This window comes from Petaurus breviceps, unplaced genomic scaffold (genome assembly GCF_028583685.1).
Source record: "Petaurus breviceps papuanus isolate PSGF00001 unplaced genomic scaffold, PetGlider_PUasm1.0 126, whole genome shotgun sequence".
Lineage (NCBI taxonomy): Eukaryota > Metazoa > Chordata > Mammalia > Diprotodontia > Petauridae > Petaurus > Petaurus breviceps.
This window is the reverse complement of record NW_027185655.1, coordinates 75,574,586-75,601,303: the sequence shown is the minus strand read 5'-3', so window position 1 is coordinate 75,601,303 and position 26,718 is coordinate 75,574,586. Positions and strand designations below refer to the sequence as shown.

Below are 26,718 nucleotides of genomic sequence, written 5' to 3'. Positions count from 1 at the left end.
AAATGGTTACAATGGAGGGGAAGAACAGGAAGTCAAAAGGGAATGGATCAACCTTATTCTTATTGAACTTGGCTTAAGGAGGGAATGACATACACAGTAAATAGGGTATCTCACCCTCTAGGAGAGTAGCAGGGAAGGGGATGAGAGGGGGGATGATGGAAGGGAGGGCAGGCTGGGGGAGAGGAAAGTTGGAAGCACCCACTTTTTAAAAGGGACAGGATCAAAATAGAGAATAGAACAAGGGAGAGGTGGGATAGGAGGGAGGGAAATATAGTCAGTCTTTTACAATATATCTACTATGAAAATGTTTTGCATAGCTACACATGTACAACCTATATTGAATTGCTTATCTTCCCAGTAAGGGTGGGTGACAAGGGAGGAAGGGAATGAATCTGGAATTCAAAGTTTTAAAATCAAATGTTTAAAATATATATACATATGTATACAGATATATATATATATACTATTATCAATATTATTTTACATGTAAATAGGAAATAATATATACAGGCACTGGGGCATAGAGATCCATCATGCCTTACTGGAAAGTTAGAGGGGGTATGGGAGAAGATAATGGGAGAGAGCAGATCGGAGGAGGGAATATCCAGTGGGATCGCTATTTTGGGGTGGTGGGTAGGGGAAAAATGGGGAGAAAATTTGTAATTCAAAATTTTGCGGAAATGAACAATGTAAACTAGAAGTTAATAAAGCATTTGATAAAAAACAAATGAGACAAAAAAAGAGAAAAAATGTGTTTCCTAATAGTCAATAAAACTAGTTAAATATGGAAGATTAAAGGCAACCCAGTTGAATTCTCTCAATATTCCTTTCCAAACAACTTCAAAATATTACCTTAAAGCAAATACTGGAGCAGCAGAATCAACAAAATATCAGTGTGAGGCATTTTTCTGGTCTTAAGAAAACTTGAGTAGTTGCAAGAGAAATTTGTAACACGAGAGTGGAAGCCTACATAGAGACCATACATGTGGCAGCAACAATGGCAGTAGCTTTCAGGGCTCTCAGCCCAAAGATGGCGAGAGTTCAGACAACTAGACAGAAAGAGATTATAGACCCTTTGCTGGCACTTGGTATAGTTGGCACTAACTGGCAACTCCATTGCACATACACAGTTCTGGGTTGCAGTTCTAGGGGAGAGAAGAGCACTGGGGGTTGATCACAAGAGAGCAGGGTTCTAGTCACAATTCCAAGTCAAAGAGAATACTAGAGCTTATAGTTTCCGGAGACTTAACATCCCTTTCTAGATAAACACCAGACTGCAGGTCAGGAGAGCAGTGATGACACCTCTCCCTATACCACACAATCTTGGAAGCATCAAAAACTTACAGATCCACAGAACTAGCTCTGAAGATAGCAGCATGAAGCTTGAGACAATGCCTCCTCAACCTAGGGTGACCAGAGCCCAACTTTAACATAAAGTTCAAAGTCAAGAACTAGGATGGAAAATATAAAAATATTTAAAAAAAAGAATTTCACCACAAAAAGCTACTACACAAAGAAGACCAAGGTATAAACTCAGAAGAAGACAATAAGGTGAAAACAGCTACAAAGCCTTAAAGAAAAATGCTAACTGGATGCAACCCCAACAAGAATTCCTGAATTAAAGCAATAGATAAGAGTGGTAGAGGAAAAACTGGAACAAGAAACGAGTGATGCAAGAAAACTATGAAAAGATAATTAACAATTTGGTAAGAACTGCTGTGGAGTAGTGAACTTATCCAAACATTCTGGAGAATAATCTGCAACTATGCCCAAAGGGCTATAAAACTGCACATGCCCTTTGACTCAACACCACTAAGTCTGGAAAAAAAACAAAGTAAAAGTATCTATATGTACCAAATACTTATAGCAGTTGTTTTGTGGTGGCAAAGAACTGAAAATCAAGGGGATGCCTGTCAATTGGGGAATGGCTGAACAAGATATGGCATATGACTGTGATGGAATACTATTGTACTGTGGGAAATAAGAGGAGAATGTTTCAGAAAACATGACGAGATATATATATATATAAACTGATGCAAAGTGAAGTGAGAAGAACTGAGAGATCACTATACACAGTAACAGTAATGCTGTAATGCTGATCCAACTCTGAACAATACAATGATCTAAGACAATTCCAAAGAGTAGTGGTGGAATCAGAGAATAGAGATGGACTGAGGCAGATAATAATGAGACTATAGGAAGATACAGGAAGATATTAAGGATAGAGGAATTTCAACTCTTTTTTTTTTTCAAATTTAAAAAGATACCTGACTGAATCACAGGGACAAATAAGGACAGGAATTTGAAAGGGAGAGAACTAGCAGATGAGTATCATCACCACAGCCCCATACCACACAGAGCTCTATGATGTATCAATCCAAAGCAGTGGTGTCAGCTTCCCTGGTAAGTCACTCTAAACAAACACTGGGGAGATGAGGGTGGAGGCAACAAGGAATTCAACTTGGGAATATTCAATACTTCAAAAGGATGTGTGATCTCACAGATGTGAGTATTCCTTCCAAATGTGCATATCAAAAAGGATTCATTATCTGTAAATATAACATGGAAGGTGCACTCAACATTAGGGTGTCTTCCACAAGGTCTTCTGACCTTATGTAGATACAAAATGTACTCAATATAAGTCTATATATAGTTTTTTGCTTCTTCTTGATATATTAAAGGGTCTACCTCCTCTACAGCTGAGTCTACCAGAGGATGGTAGGAAGGATCAAGGATCTTAAAGGTCCCCCAGTCTAATACCTTCCTTTTATAGATGAGGAGCTGGATACTGGAGGTTAGGGGACTTGCTCAATGTCACATGGGTCATAAATGGCAGAGAAGGATTTGAATTCAGGTTCTCTAATTCTAATTCCAGCAATATTTCAAGGGCAAGCACTAGGCATCTCTCATCATTGCCCAATGAGTACCCTGTAATTTTGAACACTCAAATTGCAAACTATTAGCAATTACACGAAATACCACAGTTTTAAGACAAAAAGCTGAAGTGGCATAAATAGGAACCAGATCTATCACCCATGGAACACAGCAGTGGTGGTAGTCAGGGTACTTTTTGCAGAATAAGCAATGATTAGACCGGGCAGGGACCTATGAAATTTAACTCTGTCACAGAAGCAAAAGGTTTTACAAAGATTTTTTAACTTCCAAATTCCTCTAAATTCTCATCAGTGAGTTGGTGAAACCTTGTTTGATGGACGAGTCCTGGCCTCCAGGATACATTTATACTGAGGTTCATCTGACTCAGAGACTGGGCATCGTCCCTTTTGAGGCCTCTTCTTTGCTGCAACAAAATTAGAGTTAAGTTTCCTGGGTTCCTGGGGCAGCTAGGTGGCACAGTGGATAGAGAGCCTTGGTCCTGGAATCAGGAAGAACTGAATTTAAATATAGCCTCAGACACTTTCTCTGTGACTTTGGGCAAGCCATTTTTCTTGTTTGTCTCAGTTTCTTCATCTGTTAAAAGCACTGGAGAAGGAAATGGCAAATTGCTTCAGTATCTTTACCAAGAAAATTCCAAATGGGGTCATGAAGGTCATGACTAAACAACAACAACCAAAAATTTCTAGGTCTCTGCCCTACTTTATTCATACATACCTGAGGTGGTCTCCTCTCTGCTGTAGCACCCATGGGACCACCACCATCAGAGCTGTATCATTTACAAGTATTAAGCACCAAAAGGTTATGTACATGTCTATAATTCTCTTAACCCCTCCCAAACCCCATCTAGAAATGGAAGAGGGAGCAAGGAGCAAAGAACATGCTCTCATTTTCACATTCCCCATCCAGAAGACCACAATTTCAAGCTCTCTGGACTCAGCCAAAACTACAAAAAGGATTAGGGTCTAGATCCATTCCTCCCATTCAACGCTCGGGCAGTGTGGAGTTATTTTTTTGTTTGTTTTTGTTTTTTGCTTTTTGGAGGGCAATTGGGGTTAAGTGACTTGCCCAAAGTCACACAGCTAGTAAGTGTGCCAAGTCTCTGAGGCCGGATTTGAACTCAGGTCCTCCTGACTCCAGGGCCGGTGCTCTATTCACTGCGCCAGCTAGCCGCCCCAGGCAGTGTGGAGTTTTGCCCTGGAACAGTGTAATGGCCAGTATTTGCAGGAGGGTGCAAAGTCTAGCTGTAGTACAAAGTCTCTGGAAACAAAGAGTTCTAGGATATCAATACAGCTATTTCCTGTAAGACTGCAGAAAAGAAAAAGGTTCAGCTGTTCTATCAGCTATCTCTAGCAGGTGTCACAGACCAATACTACCGAAGGAGACAAGATCAGGAAGCTATTATCAGGACATGACTTCTGGCTGCCCAACTCCATGCTGAGAATTGGGAGATTAGTTGTGGTTGTTTTTATCGCTCTATTCCTCACCCTAGGCCCTGCATTGAGGGACGAGACTGACAACATTCCTACTGTTGAAGAGTCAAAAAAAAGTTTAAAAATAAAAATGAGAGACATTGGTTAGATGAAGGAATGAGTGAAAAGAAGAAAATTTTTAATAGAAAATGTTATGGGTTAAGAGAATCACAAGATAAAATTCAAAAAGAAAACATAATCCTGTAATAATTCCAAGTAGGAAGTCGGGAGTAAAGAAATGATTTGACCAGAAGAGCAGTTGGAGAAAAAGAGGCCCAAGAGATGAAAAAAAATCAAAATTAGAATATACAGAACAAATTTTAGATAATCAAGAGAGGGAAGGCATTAGTATTAATAGAGCTCCAGAAAGTTTTTTGTTTTTTTTTATAGACAGGACTTTAGGTGAGACTTTAAGAAAGTTAGGGAAAGTAGGAAGGGCGAGATAAATAGAGAGAATTTCAGGAATGGAAAATAGCCCATGAAAATGCTAAATCAGGAGATGGAATATCTTGTTTGAGGAAAAACGAAGAGGTCAGTGTCACAGGATTGCAGAGTATGAGGAGGGCGTAAGAGGTAAAAACACTAGAAAGGTGGGAAGGGGCCAGTCTCTAAAGGACTTTGAAAGTCAAACATGGTTTTATGTTGGGATGCTGAAGTAATGGGGAGCCAGTGGAATTTATTGAATAGAGGTGAAATGGTCAGATCTGTACTTCAAAAAAAAAAATCTATTTTGATAACTGAGTGAAAGATAAATTGGAGTTGGGAAAAGTCTTGAGGCACAGATACCAACGACAAGACTACTGCCATTGTCCAGGTGTGAGGCAATTCATCAGCATGGTGGCAGTGTCAGATAAGAGTAGCAAGAGATATAAGATGAAATTAACAAGATTTGGCAAGATCTTTTCTATGGGGGGAGAGGAGGGACAGAGAGTGGGAAGTTGAGGATGGTAACATTCGAACCATCTCCTATCAAAAGTAACCGGGAAAATGAGACAAAGAAGGATTTTTTTTTAAACTACTGAGACATTTGATAATAGTCAAACAAAATCACCATATAGTTCAGAAATAAAAGAAAACCACTAAGAACTAATAGAGCCAAAGAGAAAATAAAATTCATTGGACACGGCCAGAAACTACAAATTTTACCCCCAGAAAATGACTGCCAAACTCCATAACTTTGAACTCAAAGAAATAATATTCCCCAAAGAAAAAGATCAAGTACCATAGAACCAGAGTATTGGTCACACAAGATTATACAGCAGATTAAAAGAAGGGAAACTTGGAATATGATTTTCCAAATGGTAAAAGGAAAAGAACTCTAGATCAGAATAACCTATTCTGACAAAGGAGAACATAATCATATTGTATGGTGTGGAATGGAGGGAGGAGATGGCCTTTTAAAAGAATAGATGACTTTCCTTTTGAGAAATCTCTGGTTCAGTAGATTCAGGTGAAATGGAACAAACTTAAAAAAAAACCTATACTACATAAATTAATCTCAAAATTTCAGGATATGGGACGACTAGGTGGCACAGAGAATAGAGCACTGGCCCTGGAGTCAGGAGGTCCTGAGTTCAAATGCAGTCTCAGACACTTAACACTTACTAGCTGTGTGACCCTGGGCAAGTCACAACCTCAATTACCCTGCCTTTGCCCCTACAAAAAAGGAAAAAAAAAATCTGAGGATAAAAATACTCTAATGAGCTCATTTTATGAGAAAAATATAGTCCTTATATGCAAATAATGGGAGGATAAAACAAATAAAGATATATATATATATACATGTATATATATATATATACATACACACATATATCTCTAATGAATAGCTTTAAAAAATTTTTTAAATAAAATCCTGGTTAAAAGACTACAATGATATATTCAAATTTTATCCACTATAATCAAACTGAATTTATTCCAAGGATGTAAATATAGTTAAAAATTAGGAAAAAATATAATAAAACCCCCAAACATCCAAAATCACATGATTATATCTAAGCAAGAAAGGCCTCTGGCAAAACACTGCACTAATTCATACAAAAAAAAAACAACAACCCACCCCACCAAACTGAAACCTATAGACAGAGGTATAGAATGACCTTAACTTTTTTTAAATATCTGAGTATAAATTTAAAAATCAAAAGTTAATATTATCTATGATGGTGAAGACAACAGCTTTCCTTATAAATATAGGGAGAGAAAGCAAGGATGCCCTTTTCCTGCAATTCTGACTTAGTTCTAAAAATGCTGGTGATAACAACAGAGAACAACAAAAAGAAATCAAGGGCACAAACATAGGCAAAGAAACCAAACTACTCTTATCTGCTGAAAACATGAAGACTAACCTAGAAAAATCTAGATAATTCAGGAAAAAAAAACCCTATTTAAGTCAATAGCTTCAGTAAAGTAAAAGAACACAAAATACCACAAAAATCAAAATCACTACTCTATAGCAATTAAAAAATCCAGCAGGAAATAGAAAAGTTCCCAGTCAAGATAACTACAGAATGCTTTAAGTATCTGGAAATACCAAATCATGCTTAAGAACTGTTTAGATAAAATTACAAAATGTTCTATAAATAAAGACTCATTCAAAGAAGTGAAGGATGATGGAAGGGCTCATGGAAGGGCCATGACAACATAATAAAAATGATGGTATTACCTAAAGTAATTTATATATTTAGTGCTATAATGAATAATCAAGAGGTTACTTTATACAGTCTGACAAAATTACAACAGAAAGGGGAGGCCAGGTGGCGCAGCGAATAAGTGTCGGCCCCGGCGTCGGGAGACCCAGGATTGGTTCCGGGCTCAGATACTCGACACCCACACAAAAATAACTGGCCAGGTAACCTTGAGGAAGTTACTTAACCCCAACAAAATTCATTTGAAGGAATAAAAGGTCTAGAATCTCTATGGAACTAATAAGCAAAAGGAGGAAAAAAGGAGGAATGGCATCATTTCAAGACCTCAAATTACACTATAAAACAGCAATCATCAAACACATCTGGTACTAGTTGAAAATAGTAAAGAATGTCATTGGAAGACACTAGATTAGGAAGAAATGGGGAGAAGGGAATAAGCATTTATAGAGCATTTACCGCAGGATAGGCACTTTACAAATATAAAAAGAATCAGAAACAACTGATTGTAATAACCCAATGTTTGATAAATCTGCAAACACAAATCACTTGGGGAACAGCTCTCTATGTGACAAGACTTGTTGAGAAAATCAGAAAACAATTTGGCAGAAATTAGATTTAGACCAACAACAAACAATCATATCCCCCAATAAACTTAAAATTGAAATTTTAAACATTGAAATTCCCACTGTAAATAATTAGAACCAAATAAGGTACCTTTTACAGTTAGGGTTAAGAGGGAATTCTTAACAAAATAAGAATTATAAGCAACTGCAAAAGCTGAAATAGATTTTTTGATGACATGAAATTAAAAACTTTTACATAAAATTTATCTGATAAGAGTTTGATGTCCAAGATACACAGAAAATTCATAAATATACAAAAGACCAAAAGTCACTCTCTAATGGATCAAAGATTATAAAAAAAAAAGTTCTCAAAAGAAAAATCACAAACTACTAATAACTATGTGAAACATAATCCTAAAAATAAGAAATTCAAATCAAATCAACCCTGAGATTTCACTTTATACCCAGTAAACTGGAAAAGATCACAAAAGATAGGAATAGTCAATGGGGGGGGGAAGTTGTAGAAAAACAGGTGGAGGTGCAAATTAGTCCAATGACTGTAAAGCCATCTAGAATTATACCAAGAATGAGAATAAAATATCCAAAACCTCTGACTCAAAGATCTCATTGGCAAGCATGTCTCAAGGAGTAGGTTTCATAAACACAAAGACATGTTTTGTAAAATCAAAAAACTGGAAACAAAATAGTATTCCACCAACTGGAAAATAACTGTGGTATATGAATATACTGCAATATTAATGCACTGTAAGAAACAATGCCTATGAAAAATACAAAGTTAAGTGATGCTGTGTGAAGTGAGCAAAACCAGGAGAACACTGTACACTAAGTAACAGCAACATTGTGCAGTGATTAACTATGATAGATTTAGCTCTTCTCAGCAATACAAAGATCCAATACAATTCTAAAAGACTCATGATGAAAAATGTTATTCACATCCAGAAAAAAAAGTATGGAGTCTGAATACAGATCAAAGCATACTATTTTCACTTTTTTTGTTTTTTCATTCTTGTGGTTTTTCCCTTTTGTTCTGATTCTTTTTCACAACATGAATAATGTGGAAATATGTTTAACATGATAAAATATGTATAAGTTATATCAGATTGCTTGCTGTCTTAGGGAGGGCAGAGGGAAGGGAGGGAGAAAAATCTGGAACTCAAAATTGCACAAAAATTAATATTGAAAACAATCTTTACATGTAATTGGGAAAAAATAAAATACTATTAAGAAAACTCTTAAAAATATACAGTAAGATGGGAATACTTATATAAACTGATACAAAGTAAATGGAAACAAGAAAATAATGTATATAACGACTACAACAATGTAAATGTGAAAAACAATACCACTAGTTAAAAAAACGAAACTGCAGGCTATGAAGTTATGACAACTAATAGTGACTTCAAACGAGATATGAAAATGCATCTACCTTTCTTATATGCAAAGACAGGGGACTGGTATACCACATTTAATATCAGACTTAATCGTGCTTGTTAATTTTGCTAAACTTTTTAACTCTTTGAATCTTTAAGGGTTGACTGAGAAAAGAAAAAGGGATATGATGGGGGAAAGCGATTTAAAAATAAAAGACAAATTTGAATTTAAAAACTAAATGTGTCTACAATGCTGTTTATTATGATGGTTATACCTGTTTGTATCTTGAAGGTGGCTCCTTTTCGTGGGATTTTTTTGGCATTTCGACCACTTTCTTATACGTTAAAGGTACTCCATATTTAGCAGCAGGCTTTGTAATTTTCTGTGCAGGAGCAGGAGATGCCAAGATCTGTCCCTGAGTTGGTCTTTTGACTACATAAAAAACACAAAGACACAAATTATGGAAAAAAGAAAACAAAACACGAAACCTCTTTTATTAGGGCCTCTTCTTATAATAATTTTAATTAGAATCCTTTCAGATTGTAACACTTCAGTTTTAATAATTTAATTTCTAACTTTTCTTATCAAAGACATCTAGATCCCTTTACTGTGAAAATACACATAATTGTTTCCAGTTCAATTAAATCAATTTAAAGTCATAAACACAAAACCTCAAACACTCAATGCTAAGTACAGGGACTGGAATATAGTTAAACACTTAATAATGGCTTGATGATGATGACTGTTCTCTTCTAACAACATGTACCACATATGAGGGCAATATTCAGGTAAATAAAAACTAAATTTCAATAGAGAGGACAATTTATGAAACCAAAGCAACCAGCTATTAATCTAAAAAACTATAAATCTGTAATGTTCTTAAACACTGATTGTATCATTAGTAACAACTATGACATAATTTCAAGAAGATAAATTAGTGCAGATTAAGATTTGTGGCTAAAGAATAAAAACTCTCAATTAAATCTACCGCAATACTTGTTGAAGGAAAAACGGAATGGATTAGTGATCTCACCAATTCAGGAATTCCCTCTGATAAAGCAGCTAGAGCTAATTCACACCTGCCCATCAAGTATGACTCTTGTCCATGTGCTACCAGAAATTGGCTGGAGGACAGTAACCCAAGGTATTGGAGACCTTTCTTACTTTCTTCAAAATCACAGGGGTGCCAGTGGAACACTCTAACAACCTAATATCCCCAAATTATATCACCTAAGCATTCCATCTACTCTTTTTCTTTATAATTTCTTGAAATTTCATTATCCTTTTCATTAGAGTTCCTAATTGATTATGTCTTGCAGTTTGGTCACATGTACTACACTCCTCTCTACTGCCCTCTCATACTGTTTAATTATTGAGAAGCAGATGTATAAGTAAAAGGGTTATAAAATGTAATATTGAAAAGAGAGGCCCTGATCTTCATGGGAAGCATGGGATTAGTAAAAAAGCTCTGCCATTTTACCGAAAGTAATTCTGATAACTGTTCTTTTGCTCAATTCTAGATTAGGTTCACTTTTCATCTGTATAGGCAGAAGTTGTATAGTGCTATTTCTGCCTCCTTTGTAAGCATATCTGAAACTGTAAAGATTAGGGCCACATTTGGTAGTTCTATTATCATTTATAGAAAAAAATTTTTTTTAGTGGTTTTTATAAATCTTTTGTTTTGTTTTCCTCATTTGTATTTCTCCTGTCATTGTAATCCTTGACAGCCCTTGGGATGACTTAAGTGAACTGAGTATCTATCTTACCAAGATTTCTTTAAAATAGTTTTACTTTCAGTTGCTTCAATCTGTTTTATGAAATGTCATTGCTTGCTATAATCCACCATCCTTATATTCTAATATGGTATTGTCTTTAGTTGTCGTATCTTTTATCAGATGTTTGCTAACTATGACACTGTCTGGGCTCTTTTGGGCTTCTTGTGGTTAATTAGTTGGCAATGGTTAAATTTTTCAATGAAATAATCATAATCTAAGTTATGTCATTTCTAGTGTCTATTTTCCATTTTGATTTTCAATTACTTACTTAACAATTCAGGGTTAAATTGTTTTAAACATATGTCATAGCCTTTCCTCATTTTTGTGCCTGTGCCCCTAAGCCATCTCCTCCTTCTTCTCCAACTTCTTCATGGATTCTGACATTAGTTCTGACAAGTTGATGGACTAACTACATGCAATACTCTCCATATTAATAACAAGTTTTTTTCCCTGTCTGTTAAAATATAATCTACTCTTTCTTCATGATGAAATTCAGTGCTTAATTTGTTTTAATTTTTTTTGGCTTTTTTTGGAGGGGGAAAGGTAGGGCAATTGGGGTTAAGTTACTTGCCCAAAGTCACATGGCTAGTTTTTGTGTTAAGTGTCTGAGGCCAGATTTGAACTCAGGTTCTCCTGACTCCAGGGCCCATGCTCTATTCACTGTGCCACTTAGCTGCCCCTCAGTACTTACTTTAAAAATAATTTTTTTCAATTAATAAAAATCTATTTTCTCTCCCTCTTACCTCCTCACTCTTTGAAAAATAGAAAAACAAAATCTTGTAAGAAATGTTAAGTCAAGTGAAGCAAATTCCTGTATTATCAATGTTCAAAAAAATGTCTTAATCTGTACTGTCAGAATATGGGTGGTACATTTCATCATTAGTCCTCTGGAATCACAGTTGATCATTGCACTGATCAGAGTTCTTCAGTCTTTCAAAGTTGTCTTTAGTGTATAAATTGTTCTGCTGGCTCTATTCACTTTACTCTGCATCAATCCAGAAAAATGTCAGTTTTCTTTGTAACCACCTCCTTCATAATTTCATATGACTTAATATTCCATTATATTAATAAACCATAATTTATTCAGTTATAACCCTAAGGGTAGCTAGGTGGCACAGTGGATAGCATGCCAGGCCTGGAGTATGGAAGGTTCATTCATTCTGAGTTCAAATGCAGCTTCAGACACTTACTAGTTGCATGACCCTTGGTAAATCACTTAAACCTCTTTGTCTCAGTTTCCTTTTCTTGTAAAATAAGCTGGAGAATGAAATGGCAAACCACTCCAGTATCTTTGCCAAGAAAATAACAAATGGGCTCATGAAGAATTAGACACAAATGAAACAAATGAACATCATCGTCACTGCAACTAATGGCCTCTTATTTTCCAGTTCTATGCCACCACAAAAAAAGATCTATGAACACTTTTCTACATATACGTCCTTTTCCTCTTTCTTTGATCTCTGGCATATAAACCTAAAAATAGTATCACTGGATGAAAGACTATGCACAATTTAGTAATTTGGGGGGGCATAGTTTCAAAAGACTTTCAATAATGGTTAGAACAATTCACGGCTCCACCAACAGTGCCGCCCACCTAGCATTTGTCATTTTTGTCAACTTTGTAAATCCAAAGTATAAAGTGGAACTTGAGAGTTGTTTTAATCGGCATTTCTCTAATTATTAGTGATTTGGAACATTTTTTGGTATGGTTATTGATAGCTTGGATTTCATCCTTTGAGAACTGTCTGTTCAAATCATTTATCATTTTAAGAATGGTTCTTATTCTTAAAAATTTAAATCAGTTCCCTATATATCTTGGAAATGGGACCTAGCGACAAAAATTTTTCCACAGTTAATGTGTTTTTCTTCTAATTTTAGCTGTGATGGTTTTGCTCATGCAAAATCTTTTAAATTTCACAAAATCAAAATTGTTCATTTTAGCTTCTGTGATCCTCTCTATCTTTTATTTGGTCATAGACTCTTCCCCTACACACAGATCTAATTAGTGATATCCACTTTTATGTCTAATTCAAGTCACTTCTCTCTTCTCCCTACAACCCTGATGTTGTCTCCCAGTACCCGTGCTTTCCAACCCTAGCACTCCTTTATGTACTGTTTACTCCTCTTAGAATGTTAGCTTGCGAGGGGGAGAGAGCCAAGATGGCGGAGTAGAAGCATGACCCTCCCGCGGCTCCGGCTTCCACCCTCCCCAATCCATGTAAAAAGGGGACTCTAAACAAACTTTGGAGCTGCAGAACCCACAAAATGACACAGAGAAGCTAACCTCCCACTGAGAACAGCCCGGCAGGCCGGCAGGAACCTGCCAGCGCAACGCTCTGGGAGCCGAGCCCAGCACCACGCCAAGGCTTTAGCCCCAGGGCGGGCCTGACCAGCTGTCTGCCAGAGGGACTCCAGATCAGCAGCAGCTGTGGCCGTTTCCAGATTTATCAACACATAGATGCGAAGGACAAGATGAGAGGCCAGTGCAGTCTGGACTTTGGGACCCAGTAAGTGGGAGTGCGTGGCTTTTACCCCCGGGGCGAGAAACAGCTGAGACGACAGCACAGCCTGCCAGCGCCACATGGCGGCTTCAGCTCCTGGCCTGCAGAGTGTAGGGGGACCAAGCACCAGTCTGAGGGGTAATCGCTCTTGCTTTAACCTGCTTGGATCTGGATTGCAGTCTAGGGTGGAGGTCCTGGGGTGTGTGTCCAGCTTGCCAGAGCGTGCGGAGACCTCAGAGAGGGCACCCATCTAATACCTCCGGCAGCTGAGAAAACCCCAGCGTTTGGGATGAAAACTCCCCTGTCTGGTGGCAGAGTCCTACTGTGGCAAAAAGACCAAAAGTCAAATCATTGAGTGGCAAAATGAGCAGGCAAAGGAAACAAAGCAGACAGAAGATTCCAACATTACACTCCTATTTTGGGGATAAGAAGGAGCAAGGCATGGAACAGGAGGAAATCAGTGAAGTCAGAACGCCTGCACCAAAAGCTTCAAAGGAAAATACAAGCTGGTTACAGGCCATAGAGGACCTTAAGAAGCAGATAAGAGAAGTGGAGGAAAAATTGGGAAGAGAAATGAGAACAATGCAAGAAAATTATGAAATGAGAGTCAACAGCCTGACTGAAGAAAATAATACCTTAAAAAACAGACTGACTCAAATGGCAAAGGAGGCTCAGAAAGGCAATGAGGAGAAGAATGCCTTAAAAAGTCGAATTTGCCAGATGGAAAAAGAATCTCAAAAGCTCAATGAGGAGAATCATTGCTTCAGAATTAGATTGGAGCAAATGGAAGCTAATGACTTTATGAGAAATCAAGATGCTGTTAAACAGATCCAAACAAATGAAAGAATAGAAGGCAATGTGAAATATCTCATGGGAAAAACCACTGACCTGGAAAATAGATCCAGGAGAGATAATTTAAAAATTATTGGACTGCCTGAGAGCCATGACCAAAGTAAGAGCCTGGAAAGCATCCTCCAGGAAGTTCTCAAAGAAAACTGCCCTGATGTTTTAGAACGAGAGGGCAAAATAGAGGTTGAAAGAATCCACCGATCACCTCCTGAAAAAGATCCCAAAAAGAAAACTCCTAGGAATATTATAACCAGGTTCCGGAATTCCCAGATTAAGGAGAGAATATTACAAGCAGCCAGGAAGAAACAATTTGAATATTGTGGAAACACAATCAGGATAACCCAGGATCTGGCAGCTTCTACACTGAGGGATCGAAGGGCCTGGAATGTGATATTCCGGAGGTCAAGGGAGCTGGGATTAAAACCAAGAGTCACCTACCCAGCAAAACTGAGTATCATGTTTCAGGGGAAAATATGGTCATTCAGTGGAATACAGGACTTTCAAGCATTCTGGCTGAAAAAACCAGAGTTGAATAGAAAATTTGACATTCAGATACAAGAAGCAAGAGAAGCATGAGAAGGTAAACAGGGAAAAGAAATCATAAGGAACTTATCAAAGTTGAACTATTTTTTTTTTTTTAAGGCAATTGGGGTTGAGTGGCTTGCTTGGGGTTGCACGGCCGGTTGTTGTTTCTGGGTGTGGTGCTGAGTGTCTGGGCCCGGATTTGATCTGGGTCGTCCCGGCACTGGGACCGGTGCTCTTGCTCACTGAGCCACCTGGCCAAAGTTGAACTATTAACATTCCTACATGGAAAAACAATCATTGTAACTCATGAAACTTTTCTCAGTAGTTGAAGGGATTAGAAATATATATGTCTTTATATGAGGGTATGCAGGCATATGTATACATATGTGAATGTGTGTATATATGTTTACAGGTATACACAGATAGAGGGCACAGGACCAATTTAACAGGAAGGGATGATACTTAAAAGGTGAAATTAAGAGGTGAGAGGAATATAATGAGAGGAGATGGGGAGAGACAGAGTGGGGCAAACTATCTCATACAGAAGAGGCAAGAGAAAATGGTTACAATGGAGGGGAAGAATAGGAAGGCAAAAGGGAATGGGTCAACCTTATTCCTATTGAATCTGGCTTGAGGAGGGAGTGAAATACACACTAAATAGGGGATCTCACCCTCCAGGAGAATAGGGGGGGAAGGGGATGTGAGGGGGGATGATGGAAGGGAGGGCAGGGAGGGGGGGAGGGAAGTTGGAAGCACCCACTTGTGAAAAGGGACAGGATCAAAGTAGAGAATAGAACAAGTGGGAGGTGGGATAGGAGGGAGGGAAATATAGTCAGTCTTTTTCAATACATCTACTATGTTATTGTTTTGCATTAGCCGCACATGTACAACCTATACTTAACTGCTTGTCTCCCAAGTGGGGGTGGGTGGCAGGGGAGGAAGGGAATGAATCTGGAATTGAAAGTTTTAAAATCAAATATTCAAATATATATATATATATATATATATATATATATATATATATATATAAATGTGTGTGTAAAAAAATAAAATAAAATTGTATTCATTAAAAAAAAATAAAATAAAAAATAAATAAATAAAATATTTTCATAAAAAAAAAAAAAAGAAAAGAAAAGACAGTTTTAGAAGTCAGGGAGGTAGCCAGAGATAAGAGGGAAGCACTTAGCCCAGGGCCTGAGCAAAGGTTAAATGACTGATGTAACCTCAGCAACCATATGAATATAAATAAAATGACTTTTGTAAAGTAAAAAAAAAAAAAGAATGTTAGCTTGCTCCGTTGAGGACAGGATCTATTTTTTTAGCTTCTGTTTCATCTATAGGACTTATGATGATGCCTGGCATATAGTAGGTGCTTAGTAAATTTATTTCTCCCCATTCATTTATATACAGATTTGGGAATCATCTGCAGATATGAATCCATAAGAACTGATATTTACCAAGGGATAGAAAACAGAATAAAGAAGAGAGGGCCCAGGACTGAGCACTGGAGGATAACCACAATTAGTGGACATGACATAGAAGAAGATACAGAAATAGAGACAGACAAGGAGCAGTAAGATAGGCAAGCACCAAAAGAGAGCGGAATCACACAAAAAAACCAACCCCAGAAATAAGAGAATATCTGAAAGAAGAATGTGGTCAACAGTGTCAAATGCTACAAAGAACTAAGAAAATCCCACTAGATCTGGCAAGTAACTTTAGTGGAACAGTTTCAAATACTAACATCAGAAGCCAGAGTACAGAGGGCCGAGAAGAGATGAAGAAGTATTGAATGCAGATAGCTTTTTCAAGAAGTTTAGTTGAGAAGCGAAGGAAATTCAGAACAACAGCTAGAAGAGATGGTAGGATCTAGTATTTTCTGAGAACAAAGAGATTCGGGATCTTATATAATTAGCAATATATAGGGACAGACTGAAAAATAAGAGGTAGAATGGCTGCTCTTTGTAAGGAGAACAGCCACCTCTTCATCAGATACTGGGGTGAAGGAAAAAGATAGTAGGGGATAATATCAGAGGGTTGTGAGATAAGGAAAAGGGGAAAAGAGGTAGGTCTCAGCAAACTACCTCAATCTGGGGTGGTAGTGGTGAAATATGAAGCAAGGTTTTCAGCTGAGAGTGTGGGGTGTCATGAATGGTTTGAGGAGACAAGAAATGTTTTAGAACATTTTCTGTTGAGACAGCATAGAAGGGGTAGAAGGATAACTTTGCTGCAATGAGGGCCCAGTTAAAGTTATATAACACAGATTTGTAGTAGACTCAATCAGCACTGTTTCATGACTTCTGTTTTGCAGCATATTAGTAGGTAAAAAGGAGAAAGATGATGGGAGTAATGCAGAGATGGGGTGTGGCAAAGCATTATGCTTGGAGTCAGGATAGAAAACAAGGAATCTGAAAGAAAAGAATAGTGTAAATTTGAACTAGTTCACCAAAGAGTCCAAAGTGGAAAGGGAGGAGAGAAAGGCTAGAGCAAAGGTAATGATCTAAGAAAATACTGAGAGATGGAGGGGCTGAAGGTCATAGAGATGAAGATTAGTGCTAAGGGTACTAATGCACAGAGAAAAATTAAATGATAAAAGATTATAATCACATTAAGGAATTTTGGAGTTCTAAAACAGATTTGGAACAACTGTAGTGATAGCAAGAGCATGGATGTGTAGCTGATGTGGGGTAGAGGATGTCCATAAATTGCCAAAGCAGGAAGTTAGATTACTTGAGAAAACATCAACAAATACACTGGAAGTTCAATCTTACATACTGTCACACTTCAGAACAGATTATTTATGCAGTTCAATGGTTACCTAGCCTGGATTACACAAATTATTACAGAAATTACTTATTGTTGAAACTAAACTATTTTTGTTATTCTATAAGGATATAGATACCAGTTCAAATTATACTATAGTTAGATTCTCCGCCCCGCCCCCCCGCAAAAAAAAAAAAAACAGATGAAAAGAATCTGAAGACATGTTTTTTACCTGGTACATGATGAGCTCCAAATCTGTGAAATGCTCTGTGACTAAATTCTTCTGCAATAAGCTTAGATTAAAAAGTGGAGAAAAAGAATATGAAAAGTTAGTCTTTAAAAAAAAAGATTAAGCTAATTGGTAAATGATATAATCCCTGGGTTTCCTAAATAAATCACATTCAAATACAGATCCAAAATCATAATTTAAAAATAAAATAATCCTTTTACAAAATTATGTTCATATCCTTCTCTAATGTTTCTAAACTCATTTATTTTTGCCAACAGATTCCATTAGCTAATAAAATTGTTCTCCCTCACACACACACTTGATGCTTATCCCTCCTCTTTGTATCTTAACTTTGTTGCATGCTGTAGTGGTAAAGTGATATAACAATGTGAATGAAAAGAGAATGAAAAGCACTCTACTTTCTAAAAAACAAAACAAAATGAATTTCCCTTTAAAGAAGAGGTAGGGGATTACTAAAGCGGAATGTCACATACACTGTCATAGATCACTGAATCATATATTTTGCCTCAGCTTTTTTTTGTTACAAGGAAGGTTTCATTTCTAGGTGAAGAGTGAGGGAAAGATGAGGAGTTGATATTACCAGAAATGACAGTGATATAAAAAAACATAAAATCATCAATAAAACATTTTAAAAACTATTCCTTCTGAAACACTATTCCATTCCAATAATATCTCCTTACACACACACACACACACACACACACACACACACACACACACACACACAGCAATAAAAAGAAAACTTTCCCTTGAAACGAAAAACACTTATACTCCATATGATAGTATATATAATACTGACAAACTAGAGCACACATGCCTATTCTAACAATCGAAGGAAAAAGTGTCATCATTGGTCTTTTGGAACAAACACTGGCTGTTGTATTTAATCTTAATTCTGATGAATTGTTTCAATTTATATTACTTCAATCATTATGTATAGTATTCTCTTATGTCTATTTTCTTTAATCTTCATCAGTTCAGAAAGGTCTTTCCATTTCCCCCTGTATTCCTAAATTCATTTCTCATTATAGAATAAGATTCTACTACATTCATATGCATAAGCTGTTCTATTATTCTCCAATATTTGTTCTAGTCTTTTGGTACCAAAAGGCAAGTACTGTGAATTGTTTCAGTATATGTGGGAACTGCCTGACTTTCTTAGACTATAGGGTTAGAGGGTATTAACAATTCAGTCACTCCTCTAAGGTAACTCTCCAAATTGTTGACTAGAAAGGAGTACCAATTACAGGAGTAATTACAAGGAGGACAGCATCAAAGTCATATTAATGTGTCTCTCTCACTGCCCTTTGAATAATGACTATTTACATTTTTGTAGAGAATTTTAAGAGTGTGAGGTAAATAGTTGCTTTAATATGCATTACATTATTGGTGATACCTATTACTTTTTCATATTATTCAAAATTGCATTTCTTTTCAAAAAATCTGTTGAGAATTTTGAGCCACTTGTTTATTACAGAATGGATCCTATTCATACATTTGCATCAATTTCCTTATGTAATTTAATGATTAGACTTTTAGCAGAGATGTCCAATGAAAAGATTCCCCAACTCTGCTCACCTCCTACAACCTTGAAGGCATATCTTTTTATTCTAGCTATATTTAACATTTTTAAATAATGGAAACTACCAATTTTGTCTTCTGTGATCTGCTCTACTCCTTGATGAGTTGTGGTCTCTCCTTCTAGTCACAGATTTGAATGATATCATCTGATGTCCTGTTCTAATTTTTTTTAATGCAATAATCTTTTATATTCAGGCTGTCTATTCACTAGAACTCCTAAAGAATCCTACTCTTCTTCCTAATTGGGGTATGGAGGTGACATCAACAGAGCACAGACTTAGTAGGCTCAGGATAAGTCACAGGTACAGACTATGTCCAGTCTAGTTAGAGTGCAAGAGGCTGATCACCAGTGAGCTAGCAACTTGGCTATGAATTCTTAGGCAATGGCAACCCATGAAACAAAGAAAACTGTAAAGTGACCCTCCATCCTATGGAGTCCCACATCTATAGATTATATGGCAAAGTAGTAGAAGAGAGGGCAGAGAGTGCTAAGAATCACTTAATGTTAAAATCTTCTAAGAACATCAATTTAGCTAGTGGTACATCATTTTGAGAACATTGTCCTGTGACCAAGATGAAGATAAATTATCGCAGGGTCTAAACTGTATTAATCTTGGACAGTTGCTATAATATAACCAGGAGATAAAAGTTGCAGCTAAATGGAAGGATAATGTTTCAAAATGCTCCTTGGAAAAGCAAATTAACAGAATTTTAAGAGCTGGTAAATACAAGGTAACAATAAATATTTCATAATATTATTTGGCCATTTTATATTTACAAATCTCACAATAAGTATTTGCAAAAATGATCACCAATTTATGTGTAAATAATATTGGCAAAATATAAGGGAATAGAGAAAATCTAAAAAGAGCTTGATAAAATCCTCCATTAAATCACCATACATTTTGTATGTGGTAATTCTTCAATGCAAATATGGTCACAGGGAAGGATGATAAAAAAATATGTAGGGAAATATGCTTCAGAAATAAGAATGACCAAAGGTTTACAAACTACACAGAAATCTCATGCCTATATAACATGAATATATATTTCTCAAGAGCTGGGAAGCACTAGATGTGATTAGCACCAAATAATAAAAAATGAAACACTGTATTTTAGCAGACACCAAACTACTTGTTTTTGAGGAAGAGATTCATTCCCAAATCTGCTATTAACACTGACTTGTTAAAGCAAAGATCCAAATTAATAACTTCCTATAACAAAATTGAGAAAGTATGATGTGCAATTAAAACAACTCTAAGCAAATTATTAAAGCAACTTATCAACAGTAGAGATGGGAAACTGAAGGAGAAATGGAGAGCCATTCAGATTTTATTTCCTAAGTTTAACTAATATAAATCAAATAACATATAAACAAGACCAAAAGAGCATAGAAACCATTTCATCAAACACTTGATACACTTGTCAAGTCAAAAGGCCTGCAGTCAAAGGCATCACTAGTTTAGAATATTTATTCACACGTAAAATATTACAGAGGACAGTGGAAGTTCGTGAGCAATAACTCTTCATACAACAGTGAGAAGCAATGGAAGAAAATACAAACTTAAAGAAAGCCTAAAAAGATAAGTGACTTTAAAGGATTATTTCTAAGTTATAAGAAACATCTAAAAGGAAGAATTCAGAGAAGCATATTAGAGACTTATATAAATGCATTCAGAGTAGAGTAAGCAGAACCAGGAAAACAATGAATATGCAATTACATGGGAAATGGAAAGAATAAAGAAATGAAACAGAAGGTGGTGTAATTATGACTAAGAAGCTTAGCCCTGGAAAAGAAGAAAATACACCTCTTTAACTTCTCTGTAGTACTGCATATACCACAAGACTTAGCTGATGTGACAGCTTCTGCTAAATTTCTTTTTCTTCTTTTTCAATTGTTCATTAAAAGAGATGACTTACTGGGTAGGGAAAGGAAAGGGATATAATCTTGAATTAAGCTGATATAAAAACAAAAGTTATAACTAAAAAATTTTAATATAAATAATTTCAAAAATAAAAACGAAAAAATTAAATCTGACAAGAGATCTAACTAAACAAAGCCCTTCTGTGAGCATTTAAGAATGAAATTCGGGGGACAACAATCTGAAGCGAAACAAAAAAGACATAGAAAGATTTTTGTAAGACTTTATACTGGCTAAGGCAAACACTTGAATTCTTACACCACAACTTAATGATCCCAAGCCACTCTCTGAAACAAAGACCTATCCTATTATACTAAAATTCTCTTAGCAATATTATATGGTTTCAGTTCAAAAAACATCATATATTTGAACTTGAGAGACAATTAAAAGGGGAGGAAGTATAGGATTGGCCTATGCAAGCTGTAGTATGTAATAAATGGGGCCCTTGAACAGCAAAGGCAGCATCAAGGAAGTTGTTACAAAAAGTAAAATTGGAGTAAAAAAAGATGAGGCATTACACGAGAGAAATAACTGATGGGAGACCATGCCTTTTCAAATAGTATTCATGAGATGTGTCGAGACATTTAAAGGAAGATCTCTAATATACTGTACAGATTCCCTATGGCAGATTTAAAGAAATACTGAGATGAGTCATACAGGATAAAGCTAGAAAAAATATAATTTATGAATTGTTAGGCTAATAGAACACCTATAACATATCATTTTAATTTTGGAAAATATCAGTGTAATTCAATTCAGAGAATATGCATTTGCAACAAGCATTGGAGAACTATCCTGCAGCATGTAAACTCTAATGAACCAGCAATTTATTAAATGTCATATCATAATTTTGATCAAATTAAAAACATACCTCAGGTGTAAGAAACTTTTCAATACGTTTGGCTATAAAACTTTTCTCCAATATGGAGTTAACTGATGGTCTATCCCTAGGATTTCTTTTAAATAAATGAGAAAGTAGACTACGGAGATCGTAGGAATAATGCAAGGAAACAGGAGGAAAAGATCCAGAGATGATCTTCAGTACTAGGTTTTTCATATTGCCAGCTTCAAACTAGAATTATAGGAAAAAAATATAAATAAACAGGCAAAACAGGTTCACTTAACAGCAATTATTTTCTACTCCCCCCGTATTCAATTTTACTAAAAAAAATTTCAACATTAATTTTAAGATTTTGAGTTACAAATTCTCTCCCTTTCTAGTCCCCTCCCACCCATTAAGAAGGCAAGTAATATCACATTACATTTGTGAAGTTACACAAAACATATTTTCATATTAGCTATGTACTCCCACTATTTTCCTAGGTTCCTATCAACTTAGACTATTCATACAATTTCCTTCCAAATATTCAATTCCTCAAGAGTTTTTTAATGCAAAGTTTACTTGCTTCACTATTTCTAGATTCCACATAGAATACAACGCAATTTCTTTTTTGGGGGGGGAGGAGGGAAGGCAAGGCAATTGGGAGTTAAGTGGCTTGCCCAAGGTCACACAGCTAGCAAGTGTCAAGTATCTGAGGCCGGATTTCACCTTCAGTCCTCCTGAGTCCAGGGTTGGTGCTCTATACATTGAGCCACTTAGCTGCTCCTACAATGCAATTTCTAACAAGAGCAAATGCTAATATTTAGCTGTAAGTGCATTAAGCTGTTTTTTTTTTTATTCAGTAAGCAACAGTGTAAGATCAAGTATTCAACCAATATTTGTATGAATAATTTACATTGACAAAGTCTGACTTTGTAACTACAGAGGAAAATTCAGAAAAAGTGAAAAGCGAAAGAGTATTATCCACAGGTAGCAAAATCAATGGCATAGTTTCTTTCTGGTAGGAAAGTAAATGTGTGAAACTTGCCTTCCCAGCTAGGGGCAGAAAATTCTTACACAGGCAACTGAAGGACATGAACATATGTTTTTTACAAAGGCTAAGTGATTCTCTGAAATTCTCTAAATTTCTTTCCTCTAATAAAACTGAAATCTTAATGTTATTCTAGAGTGTTGATTTCATGCAAACTGATTATCATATGCTAATACTATATTACCCTTAAACTGTGGTACTATGAATGTAGAAAATAGGGGCAGCTAGCTGGCACAGTGAATAGAGCACCGGCCCAGGAGTCCAGAGGACCTGAGTTCAAATCCAGCCTCAGACACTTAACACAAAAAAACTAGCCGTGTGACCTTGGGCAAGTCACTTAACCCTAACTGCCCTCCAAAAGGCAAAAAAAATAAACATATAAATGTAGAAAATGCAGAAGTGAACTGAGATCTACATAAGTATTCTTAAGTTTGATAAAATATAATCTGCAATCCACTGAGGCTAAAGAGTGATAGAAGTATGATAGTCTGAGAATTAAAGCTAATTTAGTTTTAATAAAAAGTAGAAAAAGAAATGGAAAATTAAGCCTTGTTTCCCAAGCTAATAAAAAGCAAATATGTCCTGTATTAAGAAAGTTCAATAAAATATAAATTGGGGGAAGGCTGATCATTTGCATATACTTTACAAAAGTATTTACTGAAGGATTCATTTAAATACTGTTCAGTCCAGTGCATTTAAATATGAAATTCAATTTTTAAAAAAACTTGATTTCCTACACACTTTACATTTCAAACCTTTCAGGAATATTTGAGAAAAGTCTAAAAGCAGAGAAATATACTTTCTTTCCTATTATTCTCTAATTCTACTTGATTTTTTTTTTGGTGAGGCTAACTTCTACTGATAAACAAAAGGAAACAAAACAAAAAAAAAAAAACACTAAATTATAAAACTCAATCCTAATTAGAAATACCTAATTTACCAAGAAGAAAATGCATGATACTACAAGTGGTGTTCTATGTGTCCCACACTGGAGGATTTTAGTGTAATGGGAGAGCCCTGAAAAGTTACAGTGGACCAATTAAATCTGCAAATGGCGGTTTGGTGGTAGTAGCAAAGAAACAGGGCATTTGCACTGACTTACTCCCTGCCAGATTAAAAGGCAAGTCAAGAGAAATGTGAGTTGAATTTTCTTTTTTTTCTTTTTCTTCTGGTAGAGGGATGACATAGTTAAAGGGATAAAGAAAGAAACAAAACAAAAAATGAAGTACCCACCGCAAGTCAGTCGAAAATGTGACTAGCTGAGCCAAAGGAGGTCCAATTCTACCACACTTGACTAACCATGACTGTTCTTTATCACTTAGCTGCAACTACCTTTTTGTAAAAAGCCTTTGAAAAAGAAATATGAATATATTTCTATCCAGTGTCACTTGTGGTTCCAAAGAAGTTCTATATAGGTGAAAAAATGCTCGGGGCAGGATATGAAGGGAGGGAGTGAAAGAACAATTCCATAGGAGTAATTATGTGAATGGAAGATATGATTTTGAATGCTAGACTTTGGGCAAAAGATGCTTAAAAGACATTTACAGATAGCTGAGACTAGCATAATTTTTATAGTGATAATATTGAATTCTTCCTCCTTCTACTATCCTTGGGAACTGGGAATTTGTTATTTGGTCAGCAGTCACTCTTAGTATCTGCCCATTTTTTCCTCATCCAGGGTAGAAACTAAGAAGCAGCAAAGTTCAACAATGAAGAGAGGCAGAGGTGGGAAAGGGCAAGGCAGTTCCCCTTGAGATTTAATAGTGCTGCTCTAGATGTGCTGAGCAATCGCTTTCTTATCCTCTCTCAACTGCTAATCATCCCCTGGCAGGCTACTAGCATTATCCAACAGAGGGTAGAGAACATTTTTTTTTCAAGGGACCAGGTTTGGGTATAAGTGTTTGTGAAATTACTACAAAACAATTTTGTTGGGACAAAGTTGTGCAAAGCTTGCCTTGTTACCTGAAGTACACATTCTAACTTTACATACTGCCCATCATATTCTAGATCAGGGTTTCTTAAACTTTTTCCACTCATGACTTCTTCAGTGCTTCTTACACACTGTTATATGTCTAGATATTTAAGTTTTTTCTAAAAAAATCTTTAAATCTCTTTTAAAAATATTTAAAGTTAGAATAAATGTTCTAGACAAGACATTGTATGGAATCCTTTAAATGACACTAATTCTGATCTTTAGGAGTCTAGGCAATATGATTAGCCAAATTTTTTTTTTAAAGCAACTGGGGTTAAGTAACTTGCTCAAGGTTACATGGCCAGTTATTTTGTGTGGGTGCTAAGTATCTGAGGCCGGAACTGATCCCAGGTCACCCGACTCTGGGGCTGGCGCTCTTACTCACTGTACCACCTGGCCGCCCCAATATTATTTTCTTTTCTTTTTAGGGCAGTTGGGGTTAAGTGACTTGCCCAAAGTCACATGGCTAGTAAGTGTCTGAGGCCAGATTTGAACTCAGGTCCTCCTGACTCCAAGGCCGGTGCTCTATTCACTGTACCACCTAGCCACCCCTATGATTAGCCAAATTTTAAAAATTCACATAAAATGAATGAATTTAACATCAACTTTAAACTCAGTTCTGGGGCTAAATGAGAGACAGCGTGGGTGAGCAGACAAAGAGCTGGACTTAGAATCCAAGAGTCTTGGGATCCATTGGTTATATGACCCTCTGCAACTCCCTTAACTGCCTAGTGCTCTGGGTGCTGACTTGCACTGATAGAACAAGTTGCCTACACCAATGAAATCACAGTCTACCAGGGGTGGGGAACCTGCGGCCTCAAGGCCACATGTAGCCCTCTAGGTCATCAAGTGTGTCCCTTTGACTGAATCCAAACTTCACAGTGAAGACCTAGAGGGCCACATGTAGCCTTGAGGCTACAGGTTCCCCACTTCATCCCTATCCTCATCCCTTTCTATAGCTAAAGAATTTGTTAAAATTAAGCATAAAAACACATATCAAACTTAGAAAAACACTATAGTTATCTATTCCACATCACAGGATGTAGAGGTATGGAACTCCCACAATCTGAAAAATAGGCATAAATGTTTTGGCCCTCCCTTTGTGCCACAGAAGAAGTCTGAATTATTTCATTTTCTCTTATGGGTGTTTATAGTACGTTATTGTAAAATTCATGTTGATATTACACAAATATATATATACATATATATGTATATGTATATATATATATATATATATTTTTTTTTTATGCATTTCTAAACTTTTTCTGCATTGTCTGGCTGGCCTTCACATGTCATCTGTGGTTTTTGAAAACTCCCCCCAAATTCCCATTTAATTTCTTATGCTGACCCATGACATATAAAAAACAAGATGGAGAAAGTCACAATTTATAAAGGATAACTGTATATCTAAATGTTAATGGCTAAAAAATTAAATTTATGTTTAGGTGAAGATAAAGTAAGAAAGTACAAAAATGTGATCAAGAAAAAATTTTACCAGCAGTGCTTTGCCACCACTCAAAAGACACCAAAGAGGGGGGGCTCAGCAAGTAAGAGCACCGGCTCCAGTGTCGGGATGACCTGGGGATAAAATCCGGGCTCAGATACTTAGCACCACACCCAGAAATAACTGGCCGTGTAACCTTGAGCAAGTTACTCAACCCTGATTGCTTAAAAAAAAAAAAAGATGCCAAAGGACAAAAAGTAATGAAGATTAAATTGAATTCAATGTATATAACTTTGAAGTA

General features: G+C 36.3%; 1 protein-coding gene across 5 annotated transcripts in view; it reads right to left on the bottom strand.

Annotated features, from left to right (window-relative positions):
- NEK1 (NIMA related kinase 1) overlaps positions 1-26,718 on the bottom strand; it is a 186,319-nt gene that overhangs the window by 114,731 nt on the left and 44,870 nt on the right. For all 5 annotated transcript variants that reach the window (XR_011170037.1, XM_069097133.1, XM_069097141.1 and 2 more), the window contains exons 9-11: positions 22,002-22,202; positions 17,610-17,670; positions 9,239-9,396 (exon numbers count right to left, since the gene is read on the bottom strand). Coding sequence is in view for 4 of the 5 variants with exons in the window: in XM_069097133.1 (XP_068953234.1) it covers positions 9,239-9,396; positions 17,610-17,670; positions 22,002-22,202 (420 nt within the window). In the remaining variant the exon portion in view is untranslated. The remainder of the gene's footprint in view (positions 1-9,238; positions 9,397-17,609; positions 17,671-22,001; positions 22,203-26,718) is intronic.